The sequence below is a fragment of the Polyodon spathula genome, chromosome 4 (genome assembly GCF_017654505.1).
Source record: "Polyodon spathula isolate WHYD16114869_AA chromosome 4, ASM1765450v1, whole genome shotgun sequence".
NCBI lineage: Eukaryota > Metazoa > Chordata > Actinopteri > Acipenseriformes > Polyodontidae > Polyodon > Polyodon spathula.
The window spans coordinates 87764145-87784629 of NC_054537.1; the positions used below are offsets into that span (position 1 = coordinate 87764145).

Sequence of the window (20485 nt, forward strand, 5' to 3'; positions counted from 1 at the left end):
TAAAATAACAGTATATAATAACACAATAATAATTAAAAAAATAAATTGTGTATTTATTGCAGATAATAACAACTCATTGGCGCATCCAGTAAAGGTGCTCCATGTGGAGTGCAGGATGTGCCCCATAACCTGGGGATCACAGGTTCAAGTCCAGGCTATGTCACAGCCAACCATGACCAGGAGTTCCTAGGGGGGCACAATTGGCTTAGTGCTGCCTGGGTAGGGAGGGCTTAGGTCAGCAGGGGAATCCATGGCTCACCGAGTATCAGCGACCCCTGTAGCCGATAGGGCACCTGTGGTTCTGCAGTGGAGCCGCCAGATCTGTGTTGTCCTCCAGCGCTATAGATCTTTTGGCCTCGCTGTGGATCTGCAGTGCGAAAAATGACGGCTTGGCAGGAGCACGTTTCGGAGCAGCCTCCGTTCCTCAAGTCAGCAGGGGGTTGCAAGCAGTGAGCCGAGGATACAGATAATAATTGGGCCTCTAAAACTGGGGAGAAAACCAGGGTGAAAAATGAAGTAGGTTGATAATTACAGTAAACATTTAGCTCAATAACTGTTTTGACTTTAAATGTTGCCCCTTGTGGCCTACTTCATTATCTTTCCCCTTTCTTGCTTTGAAAAATGTTAAGATGTTCAAATATTTAATAACGTTTTATTTCCCATGACCTCTAGAATTCTCTGTGGCATTGAGTGCGCTGGATGCCATTCCACACTTTGGTGATTCATTTCTTCAGCTTTAATTTTCTTTTCCATGTAGTCCCAGAGGTTTTCAATTGGATTTAGGTCAGGTCTTTGGGCAGACCATAGAAAGACATTGATTTTTTAATAGAACATGTTGCTTGATTGTTTACTTGTGTTTGGGTTTTCTTATCTGTTAAAATAAGTGTTTCTCTCTCTTAAATACTGTTTCAAGAGATGTTTCTAAACCTATTTTCAAAATAGACACTTAATTTCTGGCTCAGTGAAAGTCAGCCTAACCACGCTTACAGTATACAGTAGTCTAGCAATGATAATATATTTTATAGGGGTTGTCATTTTGTTTAACAGTTTTAATTGTTTGACTTGGTATGTTTACTCTGAGTATTTTCTCTTCTCACTTCTGTAAGGTAATTTAAATTAGTTTAGAATTCTCACAGCTTCTTTCTTGATAGTCATCAGAATTCCCAAAATGAGAAGGGCTCTCAACTGTGGCACACTACAAAGGCTAACCTTTTCACTTCTGGTGATTCACTTGGCAAGAAAATGGTAACAGTGGCAGCAGTGGTGTGTACAGTATATATTAATTTATTGCAATTATTTAAGTACAGTTAAGACTTAATGTTGTCAGCTGAGATCTTTGATCTGTAAGAGCACTTGCTGATTTTCTGTAGCTTGACTTTTTATTGCTCTAATGCAACAACCCTTATGTAACCAAGGTACATATGTATGTTCATTTTACAGTTTTCCCCATTCTTATCCATGGTTTTCATGTTTTTAACCATGCTTTAACATACAGTACCTTCGTGCTTTACTGTGCTTGCCTCGGCTTTAGTCAGTGTTATTAAACACTTTGCTCTGTTTTTAACATGGTAACATTTTATGAATGAAATATTGTCACTAGAGCCAGAAATGTATACAGTGGTATGCAAAGGTGCAGCTGAATGATGGCAAAGGGATGTATCCCATAAAAGCTTCAGTTCAGTAAAATCATTATATTCAGTCAATTGCCTTCTCTAACTATGTTATGATACATACTAGCCTGTTTTCCAAATTTGATACTTCCAGTAAAACCTGAGCTTGTTCTGCTGGTATTTGAATTAGACAGGTGTGCAGTGACAGACTGGATGCCCTATACAACTTAGGTATGAGTAGAGATTTCTAAACCTTTCTGCTGGCACTGTATTCTTCAGTTTGTTAACTGTTAAGAGGCATATACCTAGATTTTAGTCAAGTAACATTTTCCAATTGTTTGAAATATTTAAATATTCAATACAAGTAAAAAAACCTTATTGTAGCTGTCTACTGTACATCTTATTAATTGGATCACTGATCATTTCCTAACTTGAGAATGATCAAAAATGACTTGGCACAAGCCAATTAATTTGGACTTGACTGATACAGCTTGCGTAAACCAAAGATTACTGTGTTGAAATAATAAAAACAAAACTTTTAAGTTTAACCAAATTAATTGCAAAATTTCTGTTTTTATCTCGCCTAAATGACATGACAATACAATGGTTTTTAAATGTGTAAGACAGAGAAGTACATTAGAAACGTTCACTCTAGATGTACTGTGAACTTCACAACTGATAAGCAGTTTATCATTCAGAGTGTTTAAAAAGGACAGACGATCCTCGATTTATGACACTTCGACTTACGACGCACGGCACTTACGACTCTTTTACATTATTCACCTACTTCGACTTTAAGACATCGATACGTCATTTACGACAAGGCGAGACCTGAGCCATGCATCATGTGTGCATGCTCGGTGTCCGAACTGCAGTACCTGCCGTGGTCCCCTGACTTATTTTATGCATGTAACGTTTTTTTTTTTTAGAATTTATTTGCAATTAATAATGTCTGATAAGAGCGATGGACTAGCGATGGACCTAAGCTGTGAACTCTGTCACATGATGAGGGGTTTAAATTCAGGCGATCGTATTTCCTGTTAGGAGAACCACATGCACACACTGAATATGTCATTGGAAAGCCCCGAGTCTGTACTTTTAAACAAATCAGGTAGGTGTCTGAGTAATATACTTGTAATCACCAGGCTGAGTGTAAAGATTTAAATAAATATTTGCATGAGTACAATATAACTGGTCATTTTTGCAAAACTATATTTTCTGGCCGAAGAGTCAGGAACGTAACCCCAGTTTATTACATTGATCCTCTGGGAAAATGTGCTTCGATTTACGATGCTTCGACTTACAACGCGGCTTTCAGGAACCAATTGTGTCATAAGTGCGAGGACTGTCTGTAATTCAGTACTGGTGTTATATTGACATGGGCAAGGCTTCCATCATCAAGAAAACATTATAAACCATACAATGCACCATTTTTATAGCTGTCCATAACACGTCGTGATGGATGGGATTATTTATTTCAGTTACAAATACTTTTTCAGGAGCTACAATCCTACATGAAAAACTCATGGTTTTCTCCAAGGTGTAAAATTATGAACAAAGTTCATCAGATTCGTTGGCATAAAAATGTTACCTGGCTAAGCTTGCTTTGTAGCTTATACTGCCTAGACGAGTCCATAATATTTATAATGTGTGCGGATCGCAGGAAATCAGAAAAACAGAGGTGCATGTTCACATAATGCTCTCTTACAGTAAAAGGGCACTTAACCTTTAAGTAATTAATTCCTTCTTGAACATGTATAGGAGGGTATAGTTACTCTGAAAAGGTACTTTTTAAATGTGGTTTTCTGCATACAATATATTGAATATGAACATTAAGCAATATCAGTCACCACCTGAAATTGCACAACGGCCTGAAAACAGCTTGAGGTTTGGTTCTGATTTGATATTACTCTCTGACCTAGGTCTATACCTCCGAACCTAATTATACTTTATACAAATATTGTAACAGGTCAGCCTTGCTACCCATGGCTGGCTGTGGGGCCTGACTTTGAGTGTAGCACCAATGCTATCATGCTAAGATGGGTGTCGAGTCTGAGTCTGCAATCTATTTAAGTGAATTTCTGTTGGTTATGTCTCCTTTCAGGGTCAATCACAATTAGCATGTACGATTAGCATGTACGATTAGCATGTACGATTAGCATGTACCTGTAGGTCTGCTCTCCAAGGTGGGGGTGACTGCCGAATGGGGTTTTAGTTTCAGTTTTGATGTTTGTTTTGTAAAACTATTTTTTAAATCCAAAGTTAGAAGTACTGAAATGTCTCCTAAAATATATATCTATAATTAAATGATTGTACAATGTATTGTACCGGCTGCATGAGACAACTTATTTATTAACTGAATGCACAAACCTAACTAGCTAGTTCATAATGTTACTGTAGATAACATATGCTAAAGGCAGTAGTTGAGTCATTTTATGTTTATCTCTAAGAAGTCAGAGACTCTCAAAGGTAGATTAATGACAGGTCCTTGTACTGCTGACAATCACTTGTCAGGGTTGATATATCTTGGTAGACATCCCATTTCATACAATATGTACTTCACAGGAATCACAAAATATAAAGAAAACTCAAATACAGTCGCAAGGCAAACTTGTACTTGTTATTAATAAGCATTGATATTCAAATTGTCTATCAAGGTCAATTATCTTAGCAGGTAATCCACGGTGTGTTGGTTGTTAATGCTGTTATTAACCATAAGGAGAGTTTCAATTATAGTTTCAATATTCTAAGTTGATCTGTAAAGTTTATAATTAAATTGGATCTGTTTTTGTGATTATCATTCTGTTTTATTATACTGTAAAACTTTCAATTATTGATGAATATAGAGTTGCCTAATAAATATTTATAGATCATGAATGCATGTAACCTATTATTACCTTATTTATAAATGTACGTTGATTAGTTGGAATACCTGGTACCAAATTGTGTTGTTAGTAACTGTTTCAAATAGACGTTAAGATATTTGTGGAACTGGGGTTATTATCAATAGTGGATCACACTGGAAATAACCTTTAGCCATCAAACTGGTAATAAGAAAGAAGTGTATGAGTTCATCTCAGCCTTGCAAGACAGACCATTTAAGTAATAAGCAATAGACTCAGGAACTCCTGAGGGAATTTAAAATCGATGCTTGAATGGGTAAATGTAAGATATACTGGGAGTTAATAGCTTTCTGAGACAATATTTCCAAATGTACTGCCACAATCAAAGCTGCCCTCATTTCCTAGTATATACCCCAGTATTCTTTAAAGTTGTAAACTAATCTGTACCCTACAACTCCCAGAAGGGCCTAAGGAGATGAAAGACGATTCTTGCAAAGATCAAAATTTGACCAGTAATCGTGTGGAAATAAAGGCTTAGGTCTCTGAGCGGCATATCACTAGATTTATGTCAGTGTGTATTAGTCTTTATGAAAGATTTATAGTCCCTGAATGGGGTCTAAAGATCTAAAAAAAAAAAAAAGGTTAGAACCTGAAACATAATAATTCTAAAAACATTTTCTCTTGCACAAGATTTGTATGTACCTAATAGAGAGCAGTGCTATCTCATGACTGACTGGGGAGAAAAGCCAGGAATGTTTAAGCAGTGTAAATGAGCTCTAGGGCTGTTTGTTTACAAGTACTTAGAAGTGTGAAAGTGTGCGTGGTGAACCTTCATTAAACTGTCATGAGGAAGCGTAGACAGAATTATTATTCCTTCCATCAGTTTATAGGAAGCATTTTGGTATTGCGTTAACAATTGTGTAAACACAGAGGGCCTGATTTTCCACTGTGGGCAAATTTAATACATTTACCATGGAAGGAGAAATTATCCTCTGATTTCATTTTTCAAAATTAGCACAGACTAAATAAATTACAGATTCCTTCCTAAGATTCAGAAAGTGCCCTTTTCCATAAAAATCAAATACAAACACTATGCAGAATGTCTAAGTCACAGTCAAATACATGTGAAGCTGAGTAGCTGACCATGGCTACATGTACAACACAAAAGAGATGGACGTATCACGGTGAGATTGAAATAAACAGAGGAGCATGTATTTGTCACTCTCTCTCTCTCTCTATCTCTCTTTCTCTCTCGCTCTTGCTCTCTCTCCATCTATCCATCCATCCATCCAGCTCCAAAACTTTTCCCACAACTGCTGCCACTAACGGCGTGTTTAGCTTCCTTTTATATCACACGGCTGTTCCCAATTAGCGCCAATTATGTAATTTGGGAACTGCCACATTCTCATATGTATTTGGCAGGGATAGGAATTAACCCTATCCCTGCCAACCATGTAGTACAAAATGCATTTCTTAACACGAGGTTTGCAACCAGATTACAGGAAATAAGGAAGTGTATTTCTGCCTCAGTAAGATGACAATTCTTCAATTTGTTCTTTAAATTTGACCAGTTTGACTCATGGAATGATGTTAATCGTATCGAACTGGCAATGGCCTATACCCTCCAAATGTTCCACTCTTGGAACACACATACCCAAAATCTAGAAAACTTTAGTATGATGACGGCATGATGACATCACAAATCTAAAAAAATATGTGGCTGTAGCCCATGAAAGTAATTTGCTCTACTTTACCTTTTTCTTAGAGAGATCATGTGATTTCTACATTCACGTAAAGTTGGCAAATCCACATTAGTATAAGACTATAGGGCTTATAATTTACATTTTAATGAAATGTTTCATAAAAATGTAGACAGGTTTGATTGCAAGTGTTAAATTAAATGACCTGATCTTATCAAAGTGCCATTTCACAACAGTGTTTTAACAAGTCACAAAATAAAAGCTGTCTTAATAACATTCTTGCTGCAGTGGAGTGTTACAGTGAATATTTAAGTGGTGTTCAAATTGACTGCCTGTCACAGGCTACAATGATTTTAAATGTATTTTTAGCTGACTTTGGTTGAGTAATTTTGGATGTAAGACAGTTAAACACTAGCTTAGTAAAACAAACTGTACATAAAATATTTGATCTGTAAAACTGTATAAACAGTCTAGGCAACAAAATGATATGAAAAGAAAGAAAATGTCTGTCATGCATAGCCAAAATCAGTATCTTATCCTGGTGTCTTGACTGATTTGGAAGAAGGCTTCATTTCAAATGTATGACTGCCTAAGCAATGTGTTTGGCAAGGTAAGTATTTGCAACACATACTGCATATAAATATCCAAAATACATTACTCTCCCAGAGTGCATTGACTACATTGCCAAATGTTCTTTTCCAACCTTTAGATACAGCTCAGTGACTCCTTCATAAAAATGCCATTGTTTTTTTATGTCACCTTTTACAATATTTTATAACCAAAATCAATGAAGACTGAAACTAGCCTAATCCATTTATAAAATACAGTTACCAGGACCTGCACAAAACACATGGTGCAGTTTCTCTGGTGTACTTTTTGTGGAATAATGCATTCTGGTTGCTGTTATGGCATATTCATTAAGCACTGCAAGTACTTTAAATTAGGTCTCTTGGGTCAGCTAAACAGTATTACAAGTTTATTGGATTATAACTGTATCACCCGCTCACTCAGAGGAGCTACAAACAGAGAGGTTATTTGTAATATGTAGTCTGAATACACCAGTTCAGTGCGATAAGCACAGAACAATATTAGATAATAATCAGGTTCTCCAAGAAAAACACAGACAATAGACATATAAACTCAAAGAGAATGTTTTCATTTGACAGCATGGTTAAAAGGAGAAATAACACATTGTTCAATATCCAAGTGATCAATTACAGATTTTCCATTAGCAGGTCATCATAATTAAGATTTATGAAAATAGTCATTTTAAATCACCAAAGTGCAAACTGCAGTATTGCAGTTTAGAAAGTGCTTAGTGCATGTAGTAAAGGTATGAGTCGTTAACCAGGCGTAACTAGAGGATAATAATACAAACAGTGACCATTGTGAAAACACAAAACATATAACACAGGCAGGGGAGGGAACATCAGAGCAAGAGAAATCTATATAACAATCTCTTACTTTACTTTCTATACAATAGGTTCCGATTAGCTACCGACCCTTAATTCACTCACACTCATTGTTCAAACCAGCATACTGTATGTCAGCCGAATACTTATCATCAGGAAAGTCCGTGCACAGGCTCATTTCACTTCCCTCTGTTACTCTCCGTTCCAAACACTAAAATTGTGTTCCCACTGGTATAAAGTAATGCTAAGCGTAATACAATGAGCCATATATAACTGGTTTACATTCAAAAAACACATTTACAACAGTAGAAGTATTTCAAAGTTGCTGCTGTCTATCAATAATGATACAGTACATTAAAATACAAAATATGATGTTAACTTTTTGAAAATCCTGATGCGTTATGCTGCCTACTATGTAATTAAGTAGTTCTCTTCTAAGAGAGTTTTGAATAGGCCTTAGATCCTGAACAAGTACTGTATTTTATACAATAAACAAACCTGATAATCATCACATAGTAAAACACACCTAAAAATCACCATGAAACCATTGTTTTATCTCCAATCCTTCATATTATAGGAATTATTGTATTTAAAAAAAATCAGCCTTTGTTCCCAAACCCTTCTGTTTGATGTTTATGTTTTTTTTCTGTTTACATTCAGTGATAAACTTCAATCCAACATTATACCAAATATATTCAGTATCAAACGTGTGGCAGACACCAAAGGTGAATCAAAGAGGCTGAACGGTATTCATCGACCTGCTATCAAGCACCCCAGGCACTTCTATTAACGTCAAAGTCTGTACTAGTGTGACTAGACCAGAAAACTCATCAAAAAAACAAACAAAACAAGAAACCTATCCAGTATAATATTGACAAACAGGATACATGCCCTTTACCGGCCAACACATTTAAGCACACCCTTGTTAGCACGCCATTCGTCCCTCTAGGGGAATCTAATTTAAAAGGACGGAATCTAGTTGTTTTTTAAATGTTCCCAATGTTTTAGATCATACCACGACACCTGGTAGGTTATTGCATGCATTTATAACTGAGTAAAAAAGTACTTCCTGTCTTGTTCTCCTCTGTGTACTAAATTTGAAGTAGTGTCTTGGGTCAACTATATCTAGTACCCTCTTTTCCTTCTTTTTTCTAGGCTGAAGAGATTTCATTATTTTACCCTTTCTTACAGCTCATGTCATTCAGTCCTGGGTTCCGCCTGGTTGCCTTTCTCTGTACCTTCTTGAGTGCAATTATGTATTTTTTGTAGTTAGGTGACCAAAACTGCGCAGTATTCTAGGTACAGGTATGTTCTAACTAGGGCATTGTATAATCTTAGCATAACCTCCCTGTAACATGCAGTGGCACTGGAACAATTTTTAAAGTGGGGGTGCTCAAAGCTATTGAACAAAACTGTAACCCCTGTATATGATGGAAGCCATGCAAAGCCAGGGGGTGCTGCCTCACCCCCAGCACCCCTAGTTCCAGCGCCCGTGGTAACAGAGAGATGTTACTTATGTGGGTAGTCACTGAATAATTCTGAACCAGACACAAAGCAGTGGATGTTGACATGCTGCACAGGTGCGCAGATGTGATAAACAACACAGTGGTAATCCTAGCACCGGATTTAATAAAAAAAAAAAAAAACGAAACAAAGCTAAAAATAAAAGTTTGTCACACAAGGCGAGCACTAGCCTCACTAAAAGAGACATCCCGCTCCAGGAACCTGTTACACTATGAAACCCTCTCTATACTTAGTTTGGAATCAAATCCCCTAAACTAACCTACTGCTGTTGCTCCCGAAGTCCTGGCCTCCCAGTGATTACGGGTCTTCCTAGTGGTCCTGGCTGGGCAGAGCTTTCCTGCAGAGTGGACGCTCTCCTCCTCAATGTAAACACAGCAAGCATTCGCTCGGAGCCTGTCTGTATGGCCATGCAGTGGCCTCGAACTGTGGCGCTGCTGTGGTCTTAAACAGACGTAGGCTCCCTGGGCATGCCCCTCCAGTCAATCAGGACCCCCAGATCAGCTGAGCTCCAGGCAAGCCCTCTTGCCAACTAAGCAGCAGCGCAACTGAACCAACAACAGGGTCCTCCCGTCACATATGCTTCTCCTCAGAATGGCACCACCGGTCCATTCGATACCTCCAGCTGGTTCTTCTTCTGTTTTGGAGTGGGTCTGCGGTCATCTCCGGCACCATCTCAAAGAGTCAGAGAAATGGCAACAGGGGCCCTATCACACTCCCTAATCTTGCCTTTTTAATTGCCTCACCACATTGGTGAGATTCTTTTAACCCATTAAGTACCAAATTAGTTTTTCTTTGAAAAAGTGCGAACACAAGCTGTATTTATGTTATAAAATACATTCCATTTAGATTTAACCTTTGCGATTACCAACATTAGAGTAAATTATCATAACAATTTAGTTAATTAACAGGTAGATGCCACTTAAAAATGCTCCAAAAATTACAAAGTAGCCTGTCTTCGAATGTGGACAATGACTCTGTATCCAATTACATGTCCTCCCATGTCCTTCCTTGAATTCCTGCTTATTTAAATTTTGTTTCTCCATTATTTTTATTTATGAGACAATTCTATATATATTTTTTGTTGTTTACTTTTTATTTTACATGTTCTATTATGTCCTGTCACATCTTTGATTTCCTTCTCTTCAAACATGAATTTCTCTGTAATATCCATGTCTGCCTTCATGCCATCACTTACCTTTTTATTTGTGTTATCGTTATATCTTTTGTATTCAGTCAGCGGTCACCCAGTCAACATTGAGGCCCGTACCCTCCTTCCTACCATAAAAAGCCCTCAAAACATATTCCACACCATATTCTTGGTTTAAACTTAAATGGCCCTCTGTGTCATGCACTAATGCAGTGGTACTCAATTCTCAAAGCAGGTTCTGAAATAGTTCATTGAACCTGCTAAGAGGTAATTAACTAATTTCAGAACTGCTTACAATAAAGACCTGGACTGGAATGTATCTTGAGGGTCAGAATTGAGTATCACTGCACTAATGCATGCATGCTAGTGTTACAAAAAATGTGCATGGGATACCATTTTAAATTTACTGTGGCAGATATAAAATAATGTTATATTCATACTCCTCAAAGTGTATAGGCGATGGCATAAATTAAGTCTACCGCATGGAAGTGGACCTTGACTGGAGTTATGGGTCCCGTGTCAAAGGCAAGGGTGCTAACCAAAGTCAAGTAGAACCTTTAATTGAGAGGGCACTGTTGGTATTTTCTTCTACTGCAGTGTCTTAAGTACTAGGTGACACTTGAACCACCGATACAATTCTGCTAATTTTGAGTTTCTCTGTAACCTAAACAGCCCCCTGGTATGTTGTCATGCTGTGTGAATTTTCTCCAATGAACAAACACATCTCTATCTCTGATGTTTCCAGTAATGCATATTATGGGTTGTATTGTCTGTGCAGTTCTGAACCCTGCTTTGATTTAATAAAAAGTGGATCTGATTTGTGGAAACTGTTACTTCAGTATGCTCCCAAACAGTAAATATCCCTGAATCTCCCCCTCCCATTTTGTTGTGCCGTAATTTTCAGGAATTCATAGATTTTATGCTGAATATGAGAAAACACAAACTGGAACACCACACTTTATTCACAGTCTCTCAGAATGCACATGCTGCAAATTTTCCGTTTAATATGTCCCCTGTCTGTTTCTTATTGATGCTTGTTGATTATTTAATTATATTAGAGCTCAGAGAAGAGCTTAATAAAGGTATGTTAATAAGATAATTACTTTTTTAATTGATTTGATTTGTTGTATAATTAGTTGGATTTAATTACATTACCTCCGTATCTCAGTTTTACACTTCAGCGCTTCTTTAAAATGTCTAGATTATTTACAGCCTGTGTTTAACTTGGCCTAAATAATTTAACTTTAAATATGACTTATAAGCATCTGGACAGTTTACTGAAATGAAAAGTAGTTGAACAGACATGTTTAAGCTATCTGTTTTAGATTATTTTTAATAGGAATAGTGTCTTATGACAAGAATTCATATTGCTTGGCTCTTACCTTTAGAGGGAAAGGTTCAAATACAGTCTACTTCCTCACCTCCTTAAGAGAAAGCTTGCTTACATGACACAGATGAACCCCTTTGTCAATCAGTGCTTGGGTGATTGCACAGAACTAGCACAGAACTAACTGTTTTTGTCTGCAGTAGCAGATACTTGACCCTTGCAAGCTCCTTCAAGCTGGCACAGCTCCCTTGGCACACTGCAGGCTCTGGTCACCTCCAACACTGGATAGGCCGATGATGGCGCTCAGCACTTCTCTTGACAGACAAAGACAAAGACTTCCATCCCTCTAATATTGCATTCTTAACATGAAAACTACAAGCTCTCGACTGGTAGAATTTTGCCAGACAAAGCCCATATGCTATTTATTGGAATGCCCAACCGCTGTTTAAATGGCAGGCCTAAATACTACTGTGTTCCCTGCATGCTTTCTAATACACGCATTCAGTATATGAATCTCATGCATACAGTATATGAATCTCCCATTTTTTTATATATTAAGCTTCAGCTGGAATTTGACTTAATACAATGACTTAATTGACATCCTGGATTATTTAATGATTTGTTATTGTTTAACAATAAAATGACTTCTCTTAGTTTTTTCGCATATATATATATATATATATATATATATATATATATATATATATATATATATATATATATATATATATATATAATGTACTGTATATATAGTTGTTGTTATGCGTAGAAAACCTCATGATTGCTTAATAAAACATTCCTCAGACATTAAGGCACATGCTGACAATGCACTGTAGTGCTGTCTATTTAACAGAACTGAAAACATTTGCAATACAATACCAACACAATACAGTTTTGTATGCAGCATACAGAGAAGAGCTGTTGTCTCAGCAATTCAGAAAAAAAAAAACCATTGGACTGTTAAATCTTTTCCTCTTAATTCCTTAGCTTGTCATTCTTTTTTTTTCACATTTCAATGGGAAAGACATTTTACATTCATTTGAGTACTTGCTAGAAGCACATCCAATACCAATAATAGAAAAATAAATGATAAACTACAGCTGATTGCATGACAAGACCATTCATTTGGAATGACGCAAAGGCTAATACTCAACAGATGCTGGAGCCCTAAAACCTGCAATAATGGCTGTACTTATTTTCATTACTGTCATTAGCTGACACATATAATAGTATGAAGTGTTTGAACTGAGCAGTCACACTAAATTTACTTGTAAAGACCAGTTGTACTCCAGCCAATAAACAAAAGGAAAGAGACTGAATACTCATTTAGCATTGGTAGCATAGCATCTTCCAAACACCAAAGGCCAGTATAATATTATGTAATGAAACTGTGACTGTTTTGTTCTTTGTTTTTAAACAATTAAATAATGTACCCTTGTGTAAAACTGAAAGCCAATGCATTTTAACAGAGTATTGTGGTTTTTAAAAACAAATCACAGTCGTTATTGTGAATCAAAACATCCTTGTTCACTGGAAAAGCCTGTAACATTTGATTTTAGTCAAAAGGGAAGGCATTAGCTGGTCAAAGTACAGTATATGATTCACAATGGTTGGCTATAAAAAATAGCCCTGATATATGTAAGTAGCATTTGGAAGGTCATAGAGTTGTTAATGTCACATTTAACTATACAGTGTATTTTGTATTTTATATACTCAAATATGATAAAACATAAGGGTTAAATACAATAGCTGACTGGAACACAGGAAGAAGAATGAACTAATCTGAGCTGAAATTATATCTCCAGCATAAACCATCACAGCTGTATGAAATTATTCATATGACTAAACTTAATTTAATAATTGGACTTTGAGGATTTATTATTGTCAACAGCAATACTTGTATATTACTGGTTTTATTGAGTTTAACTGACTCATTCACACTCAAATAGAAGATATTTTCAAAAGCAAAGGTAACTGGTCCTAACTCAATAGCGATAAGTGCCCTTTATCTGATCATAGCACATTTAAAATGTGCAGGTACAAAAAATAAACACAGGGAATGTGCTCTAAAACAGGAAGGGTGGTAGGTAAGTATGCTACATCTTAATACAGTAACATTAAATACACAGATAGTACATTACAGTCCTATATGAATATGGTAATAATGTTGAAGTGGGACTACAGTTGAATTACTATAAACTGGAGTTACAATCTACACACCATCAATATGTCCAATAAAGCACTTGAATTGCAGTCAGAATTCAGTGTTTTTTTTCTAAATGGGGGTGTGGCATAATGTCCCAACCCTATGTATAAGTGCATGTATTATTATTATGATTTATTATGTATTATGTTTTACAGGACAGGCAAAAGCTAGCTAGTTAAATCCCTCGATCACCACTCTTAAGAACCTGCACCTTTATTTAATATTAAATGTGCAAGAAGCGCTTTTCATAGCCTGCAGTACTGACTGTCTCTGTCTATTCTCTTCCGGTTCTGATGTCACCACTAGCTATCTTGGTCACATATGGTGTCAGAAAGTGAGATACAATGCTTCCAGAGACTCAGGCCAGGAACAGTACTGTGGGTACACAGTGGTTTTGGAAAGAGGATTTTTTTTGTGGGGGGGGGGTTGAGAGTGGGGAGGAATGGAGGTGGACACAGTTGCCCCTGAAGAATGGTACTACTGTGAGTACTGTGGGAAGGAGAACCACCACTGGAACGGGTGTCCAGACATCCAAGTCTGAGTGAGCTGTGTGAGCATTTCGACCATTTATGGGAACAGCAACATCACCCGTCGTCCATCCCAGACATCACAGCCATGGTACCCAATTACTTAGCTGCAGATATGGGAGGTCCCCAGAGACCAAAGGAGAGCCGCACCAGTCCCTCACAACCGAAGGAGAGCCGTACCAGTCCCCTGCGACTGAAGGAGAGCCACATCAGTCACCAGGGACCAATGGAGAGCCGCCCCAGTTCCCTGTGACTGAGGGAGAACTGCACCAGTCCCCAGTGATAGAGGGAGACTACCTGCTGCTCTTACCTCCGGGGAGGCTAGTTCTCCATCGCCTGTGGAGACTTGTTCGCCATCGCCTGGGGAGGCTAGTTTGCCATTGCCTGGGGAGGCTATTTTGCCATCTCTTGGGGAGGCTAGTTTGCCATCACCTTGGAAGGCTAGATTGCCATTGCCTCGGGTGGGTAGTTCGCCATCGCCTGGCGAGGTCTGCACAACCCTGCCTGGGGATGCCTGCCTGTCATCACCCCGGGCTTTGTGGTATCCAGCAGCAGCATTTGCTGGCGGAAATTTGCTGACCCATTTGCTGACCCAAAAGAAGGGTCACCGGCTACAGAGAAGGGGGAAAGGTGAAGAGACCACCTCCACCCACAGTACTTGCAATGCTGGAATATGCAGCTGCACCATCACTACCGGAGTGTCTGCACTGAGAGAAGCATGGCCGCTGAGAGTGCCACCACCAGAGTGTGCCACACCACTGTCAGCCTTTCCACTGCAAGCAGTGCCACGGGAGAACCTCGCCCCACTGTCAGCATTTCCGCTGACAGCATGGCTGCTGTCAACCTTGCAGCTGCCAACCCGTGGCCAGGACCCTTACTGAGACTTTTGGGATTTAAGGAGTGAGGTGGCCGTTGAGGCCAGATGTGCTGCGCACATGTACTATTATTAATATTATTATTATTATTATTATTATTATTATTATTATTATTATTATTATTACTGAAACTTGTCTGCCATTTTCTGTTATTGTTTTAGTACCTCTTGTGAGAATGTGTGACTGTCGGCTAGTAATTACTGAATTAGCTGACAGTCATACAGATTTATTAAACTTGTGCAAAATGTGGCCGAGGGGTTAATATAATCGATAGCTAGTTAAATCCCTCGATCACCACTATAAGAACCTGCAGCTTTCATCGAGTTGTTGTGTTCAGGGCGGAACGAGAGACGTGAGTCGTCAGACAAGAGAGTCAATCTTAAAATAGCAATTGCTACGCATGCTAGTTTAGACTAGCGTAATATTTATTTGTTCCGTGTCTGTTTGTTTTGTTTGTCTGTTTTGGCCAACGTGATGTTTATGTTGAGTAAGTGTTCTGTTTTGTTTAAACCTTTATTTATTATTAAGTGTGCAAGCAATGCTTTTCATACCCTGCAGTACTGACTGTCTGTGTCCATTCTCTTATGGGGCTGACGTCACCATCAGCCATCTTGGTCACAGGGTGATATATTGTATTTCCAGATTTTTTAAATTTACAAATGGAAAAAGCAATTTAACAGACACCTAAAATATCTTTCAATGTCATCTGTATGTAAGAATGCATTTCTTTTACACAGCATTTTATATAAAAGGTAGTTCTTCATCACGAGGCATACAATTTAATTAAGTATATTCCACCTTTTAATTCCAAACGACAGGCTTTCAACAAGATATACTGCTTGAATGATGTTACATTCCACACCTCAGCATAAGACCTTTTTGTTTGCTAGCAAAAACTTATATTCTAAGTATTGATCCCAGGGCAACCTTCAGAATGCATAGCCTTACCCTGATAGATCTGCTGTCATGTTTTATAGTAGGAATCAGACAATCAATGTCAAATTTTCCCATGGAATGGTGTAAATTCTGTTCATTTATCTGTATTAAACAGGAAGAAAGCAGGATTCATCAGTCTACATGCAAGAGAACATTCCCTCCATTGACTAATAGTCTGTTTTTTTATTTATGATATTATTGAACAGCCACTGCATCTGGCTGCACTTGTGGGCTGGATTCCTATAGCTATGCTCTATAACACACAACAACAATGATATTAGAAGAAAGTTGTTGCTTTTATAGTACAGTAGAAAAATCTGGACTTTCATCCACCAATCAGGAAGCTCCATTAGAGAGCACTGTTATTTTGTTTGTTTATTTATTTATTGTATTTATATAGCACTTTTTATTCAAAAGTATCGCAAAGCACTGTACAGCACATAGCAGAAAAAAAGAACAAACCCCAATACATTTGTGTAGCATGTCACTCATACAACTGCCACAGTCAGACCATTTAAATAACACACATAATAATGTAAAAGCAGCAATTTTAAAATTACATTAAAACCCACTAATATAAGAAAGCATATAGGTATTACACATACAGGACTGTCTAGCTTTACAAATACAAAACAGAAGGAAAGTAAAACATTGAAAAGGCAAATTATTGTGTAATTGGAAACCCTTATTATCTCGGTAGTTTAAATGAGTGACAATAAAATGGCTCATACTGTACATGTTGCTTATTTGTAATTACAATGTTCAAATTCCCTTTAACTCCATTTACCTTGTCCTTAAAGCAAACTAGCACTGTGAGTAAAAAAACAAAAACAAAAACAAAAAAAAAACATGAATTAAACAAATCTATCCTTACAGTATCTCCTAATCATTTGTTAATTTATATTTTTTACAGGTTACTTGTGCTAATGCTACCATTGCAAGGAAATCAGAACTTCTCAAATCAGGAAGCCCCAAATCTACCTTAAAAAACATATGGACAGAAAGCAGTAAAGACTTGTCTATCAGCCGACTGCTATCACAGACTTTACATGGCAAAGAAAATGCCACTGCTTTGGACCTGCGATATGATACCCCAGAACCATATTCTGAGCAGGACCTTTGGGACTGGCTGAGAAACTCCACAGATCTCCAGGAACCTCGGCCAAGAGCCAAAAGAAGGCCAATTGTCAAAACAGGGAAGTTTAAGAAAATGTTTGGTTGGGGGGATTTTCACTCCAATATTAAAACTGTCAAGCTCAACCTGCTGATAACTGGGAAGATTGTGGACCATGGGAATGGAACTTTCAGTGTCTACTTCCGTCACAACTCTACCGGCCAGGGGAATGTATCTGTGAGCCTGGTTCCCCCAACCAAGATTGTAGAGTTCGATTTGGCACAACAGAGTGTGATTGATGCCAAAGATTCCAAGTCTTTCAATTGTCGCATTGAGTATGAAAAGATTGACAAGGCAACCAAGAACACACTCTGCAACTACGACCCCTCTAAAACGTGTTACCAGGAGCAGACACAAAGCCACGTGTCATGGCTCTGCTCCAAGCCGTTTAAAGTGATCTGTATTTACATCTCTTTTTACAGCACTGACTACAAACTAGTGCAAAAAGTGTGTCCAGATTACAACTACCACAGTGACACTCCCTACTTCCCATCTGGTTGAGGCTGGTTCAGTTTGGAGTTTGAGGAAAAATAGGTCTTTAGCAAGGCTTTGGTCTCAGAGAAATGGTCTATTTGCACTGTCCTGAATGCGTGCACTTTAAAATGGCAATGCAGTTTGAAGAAAAGTTGTGCCAAATATTATTATTATTATTATTATTATTATTATTATTATTATAATATTATAAAACAACTCTCTTTTACACAATGGTCCTGGCAAGATATCTAAACAAAGAGTAGCAGCAAGGTACATTTTTTTATTTTCAAACATTACATTCAATAATACATTGACAAGACACCATTTTTAAAGGAAGCATTGTTTGGGTGTAAATATATTGTCAATTTCCATTCTCATTTGTGCCCATTTTGAGTTTACCTATCAACAACACAACCACAATTCAATCCCTTTACCATCTGCCTCTTGGACATCCCACTCAGAGGTAATTCTGCCCCTCTGAGATGACCATGTGACTCCATTTCCTAAAGAAAATAATTCTCATTCTACCATGCTGTTAAACAATTCCAGGGATTTTAGTAAATATTCATCTCTTCCACTAGGTGCGGTATATATAACCCTTCTTCATACTAGGCTCATCATTTGGTTGAGGCAGTCTTAGTCTATTTTGGATTTTGGTTATCTGTGTTGCTGATCCTGTTGTTACAGATCCATTCAGATAAAAGCAAGTGCTCATTGCTGCTAACAAAGACTTGCTGTATTATCCCTATTCCTTGAACTGATAAAACATGAATTAGACGGTTTGCATTCCAAAGATAAGTAGACGCATTCAAGGCAATGTAAGTGCTGTCCTTTCTTCAAAGGGAAAGGCTATTGGTGAGCAAGCGTTTTTTAATGGACATGTTTTATTGAGGCATTTTGTTTAAACAAGAAATACTCTCTGGCTATGTAAATTGGCCACCAGAGGTAGATGATGACATTTTAATTAAATGTAACTTACTGACATGTACGCTGTAGAAGGTTTGCTCACCTTTATTGTATTAATGTAATGAATTATATATCCTAGGCTTAATTTGTATGAATGGTTTGTATTGTATATAGTTTACCCTGTTAACTGAGCTGCTTCTGTATATTCTCTTGTATCTGTCATTCTCTCTACCCCCTCTGACTTCCCCTTCCTCCTGTTTCTCTGCTTCTTACTGGTTAACACAAAGGATATGATTGGTTCATTTTATCAATGTAGATGTGAACGCTATGAAACAGAATTATGTACAAAACAATTAATATGTCAAAAATATAAATATAAAACTTACAAGTCGTCTGTATTAAGGGATTTTATTTCTGGGAAAAACAGAGGTTATGTACATAGAAATAAAATGCGGAAAAGGTTTCAGTTTCAATTTTTGAATGCGTGGCTTATTCAATGAACAGAACGGTGTTTCATGGTTTTTCAATACATGGTAAGAAAAGCTCAGGAACTTGGTTGCTATGTCGACTGTCTTGCAAAAAAAAAAAAAATGTTACCCCCCCCACACACACACCCACCACTTTTTACAACTGAAATGTGTTCAAGGAGCAAATCAGCAGTATCAATTTAACTACTCATTTAACTACTAAAACGATCTTTTAAACCAGGTTTTTGTGTGATAATAATCAAGATGTAAGCCTTATCGTATAGTAAATTAATAAATGACTAAATGTATAGGCCTACTTTAGATCTGTATTTTGTAAAACACACTATAGACGGTGACAGTGACATAAAACAATGGTAATACAAGTCACCTAAAGAAGTGATGTAGATCAGTGGTTCTCAAGCTGCGGGTTGCAAACGGTCCCGAGGTGGATCTCTGAACAGGGTATAGTCACACGGACAAATATACGTGTACATCAATATAAGAACAGTATTATTATGATTTGTTTTAATTAAATAAAACAAAACAATAGGTTTTCTTTTTATAGAGAATTTGTTACACAATCCACCACTCCCCTTATGCAATGGACTCAACCACAAATACAAAGTGTCCTATTACTTATCAGAAACATCATCAAAAAATTATTTCTACTTTGACAGCGTGCCCTTCGATTAGTATTCTTGGTAGTGGATAAGTTCAAAACACGTTTTTGCTCAATGTATCACTAAAAATAAATGGATCTTTAGCCTCTCTCAATAGCAAAGCAGTCCCATATGATAGGTGAGAAGCAGATGTTACTACCTCTGTGTGGACATCGTAGGTAAGGAGGGTCCACAAAAAAAATCCAGTATAATACTATGCAAGGCAAAGACTAATTGAAGACATGTCAGAAGGTACAGGTTTGCAGTTGAATGAACGGCTTTGCTCTCCAAATTAATTCTAACAACAGTATGTATTTTTATAGTTACTGTAACTGAGTGGGTGTAGTGGTAAATAAAAAATAAAAAAACATCGGTAAATTCCCATTTGGTGCTCGAGGCCAGGCAGTGGCAAATGGAGAGAAAATGGAGAGACGCTGGTTCCTTTTTCAAATCCCTTCTTTATTTCTCTGGACACTATCTCAGCACCCACACAGAGACCACAGCTCTGTCAGCTTCACAGGAATGAACAGAGGAATACATGAATCATGGCAACCAGAACAAGACACCTACATAATGACGGCAAAGCACCTTTTTATAGCTTAGACACACACATCTCGGCCACACATTTTGGGCCAATGGGAACACACATGGAATACAGAACACATGCAAACAGGGTGGCTTACAGACAGGACCAATCA

General features: G+C 37.6%; 1 protein-coding gene across 1 annotated transcript in view; it reads left to right on the forward strand.

Annotated features, from left to right (window-relative positions):
- LOC121315053 (neurexophilin-1-like) overlaps positions 1-19113 on the forward strand; it is a 33331-nt gene extending 14218 nt beyond the window's left edge. Inside the window, exon 2 of the mRNA XM_041248943.1 lies at positions 17021-19113. Within this exon, the coding sequence (XP_041104877.1) occupies positions 17021-17782 (762 nt within the window). The 3' untranslated portion in view covers positions 17783-19113. The remainder of the gene's footprint in view (positions 1-17020) is intronic.
- Positions 19114-20485: the final 1372 nt, after the last annotated feature.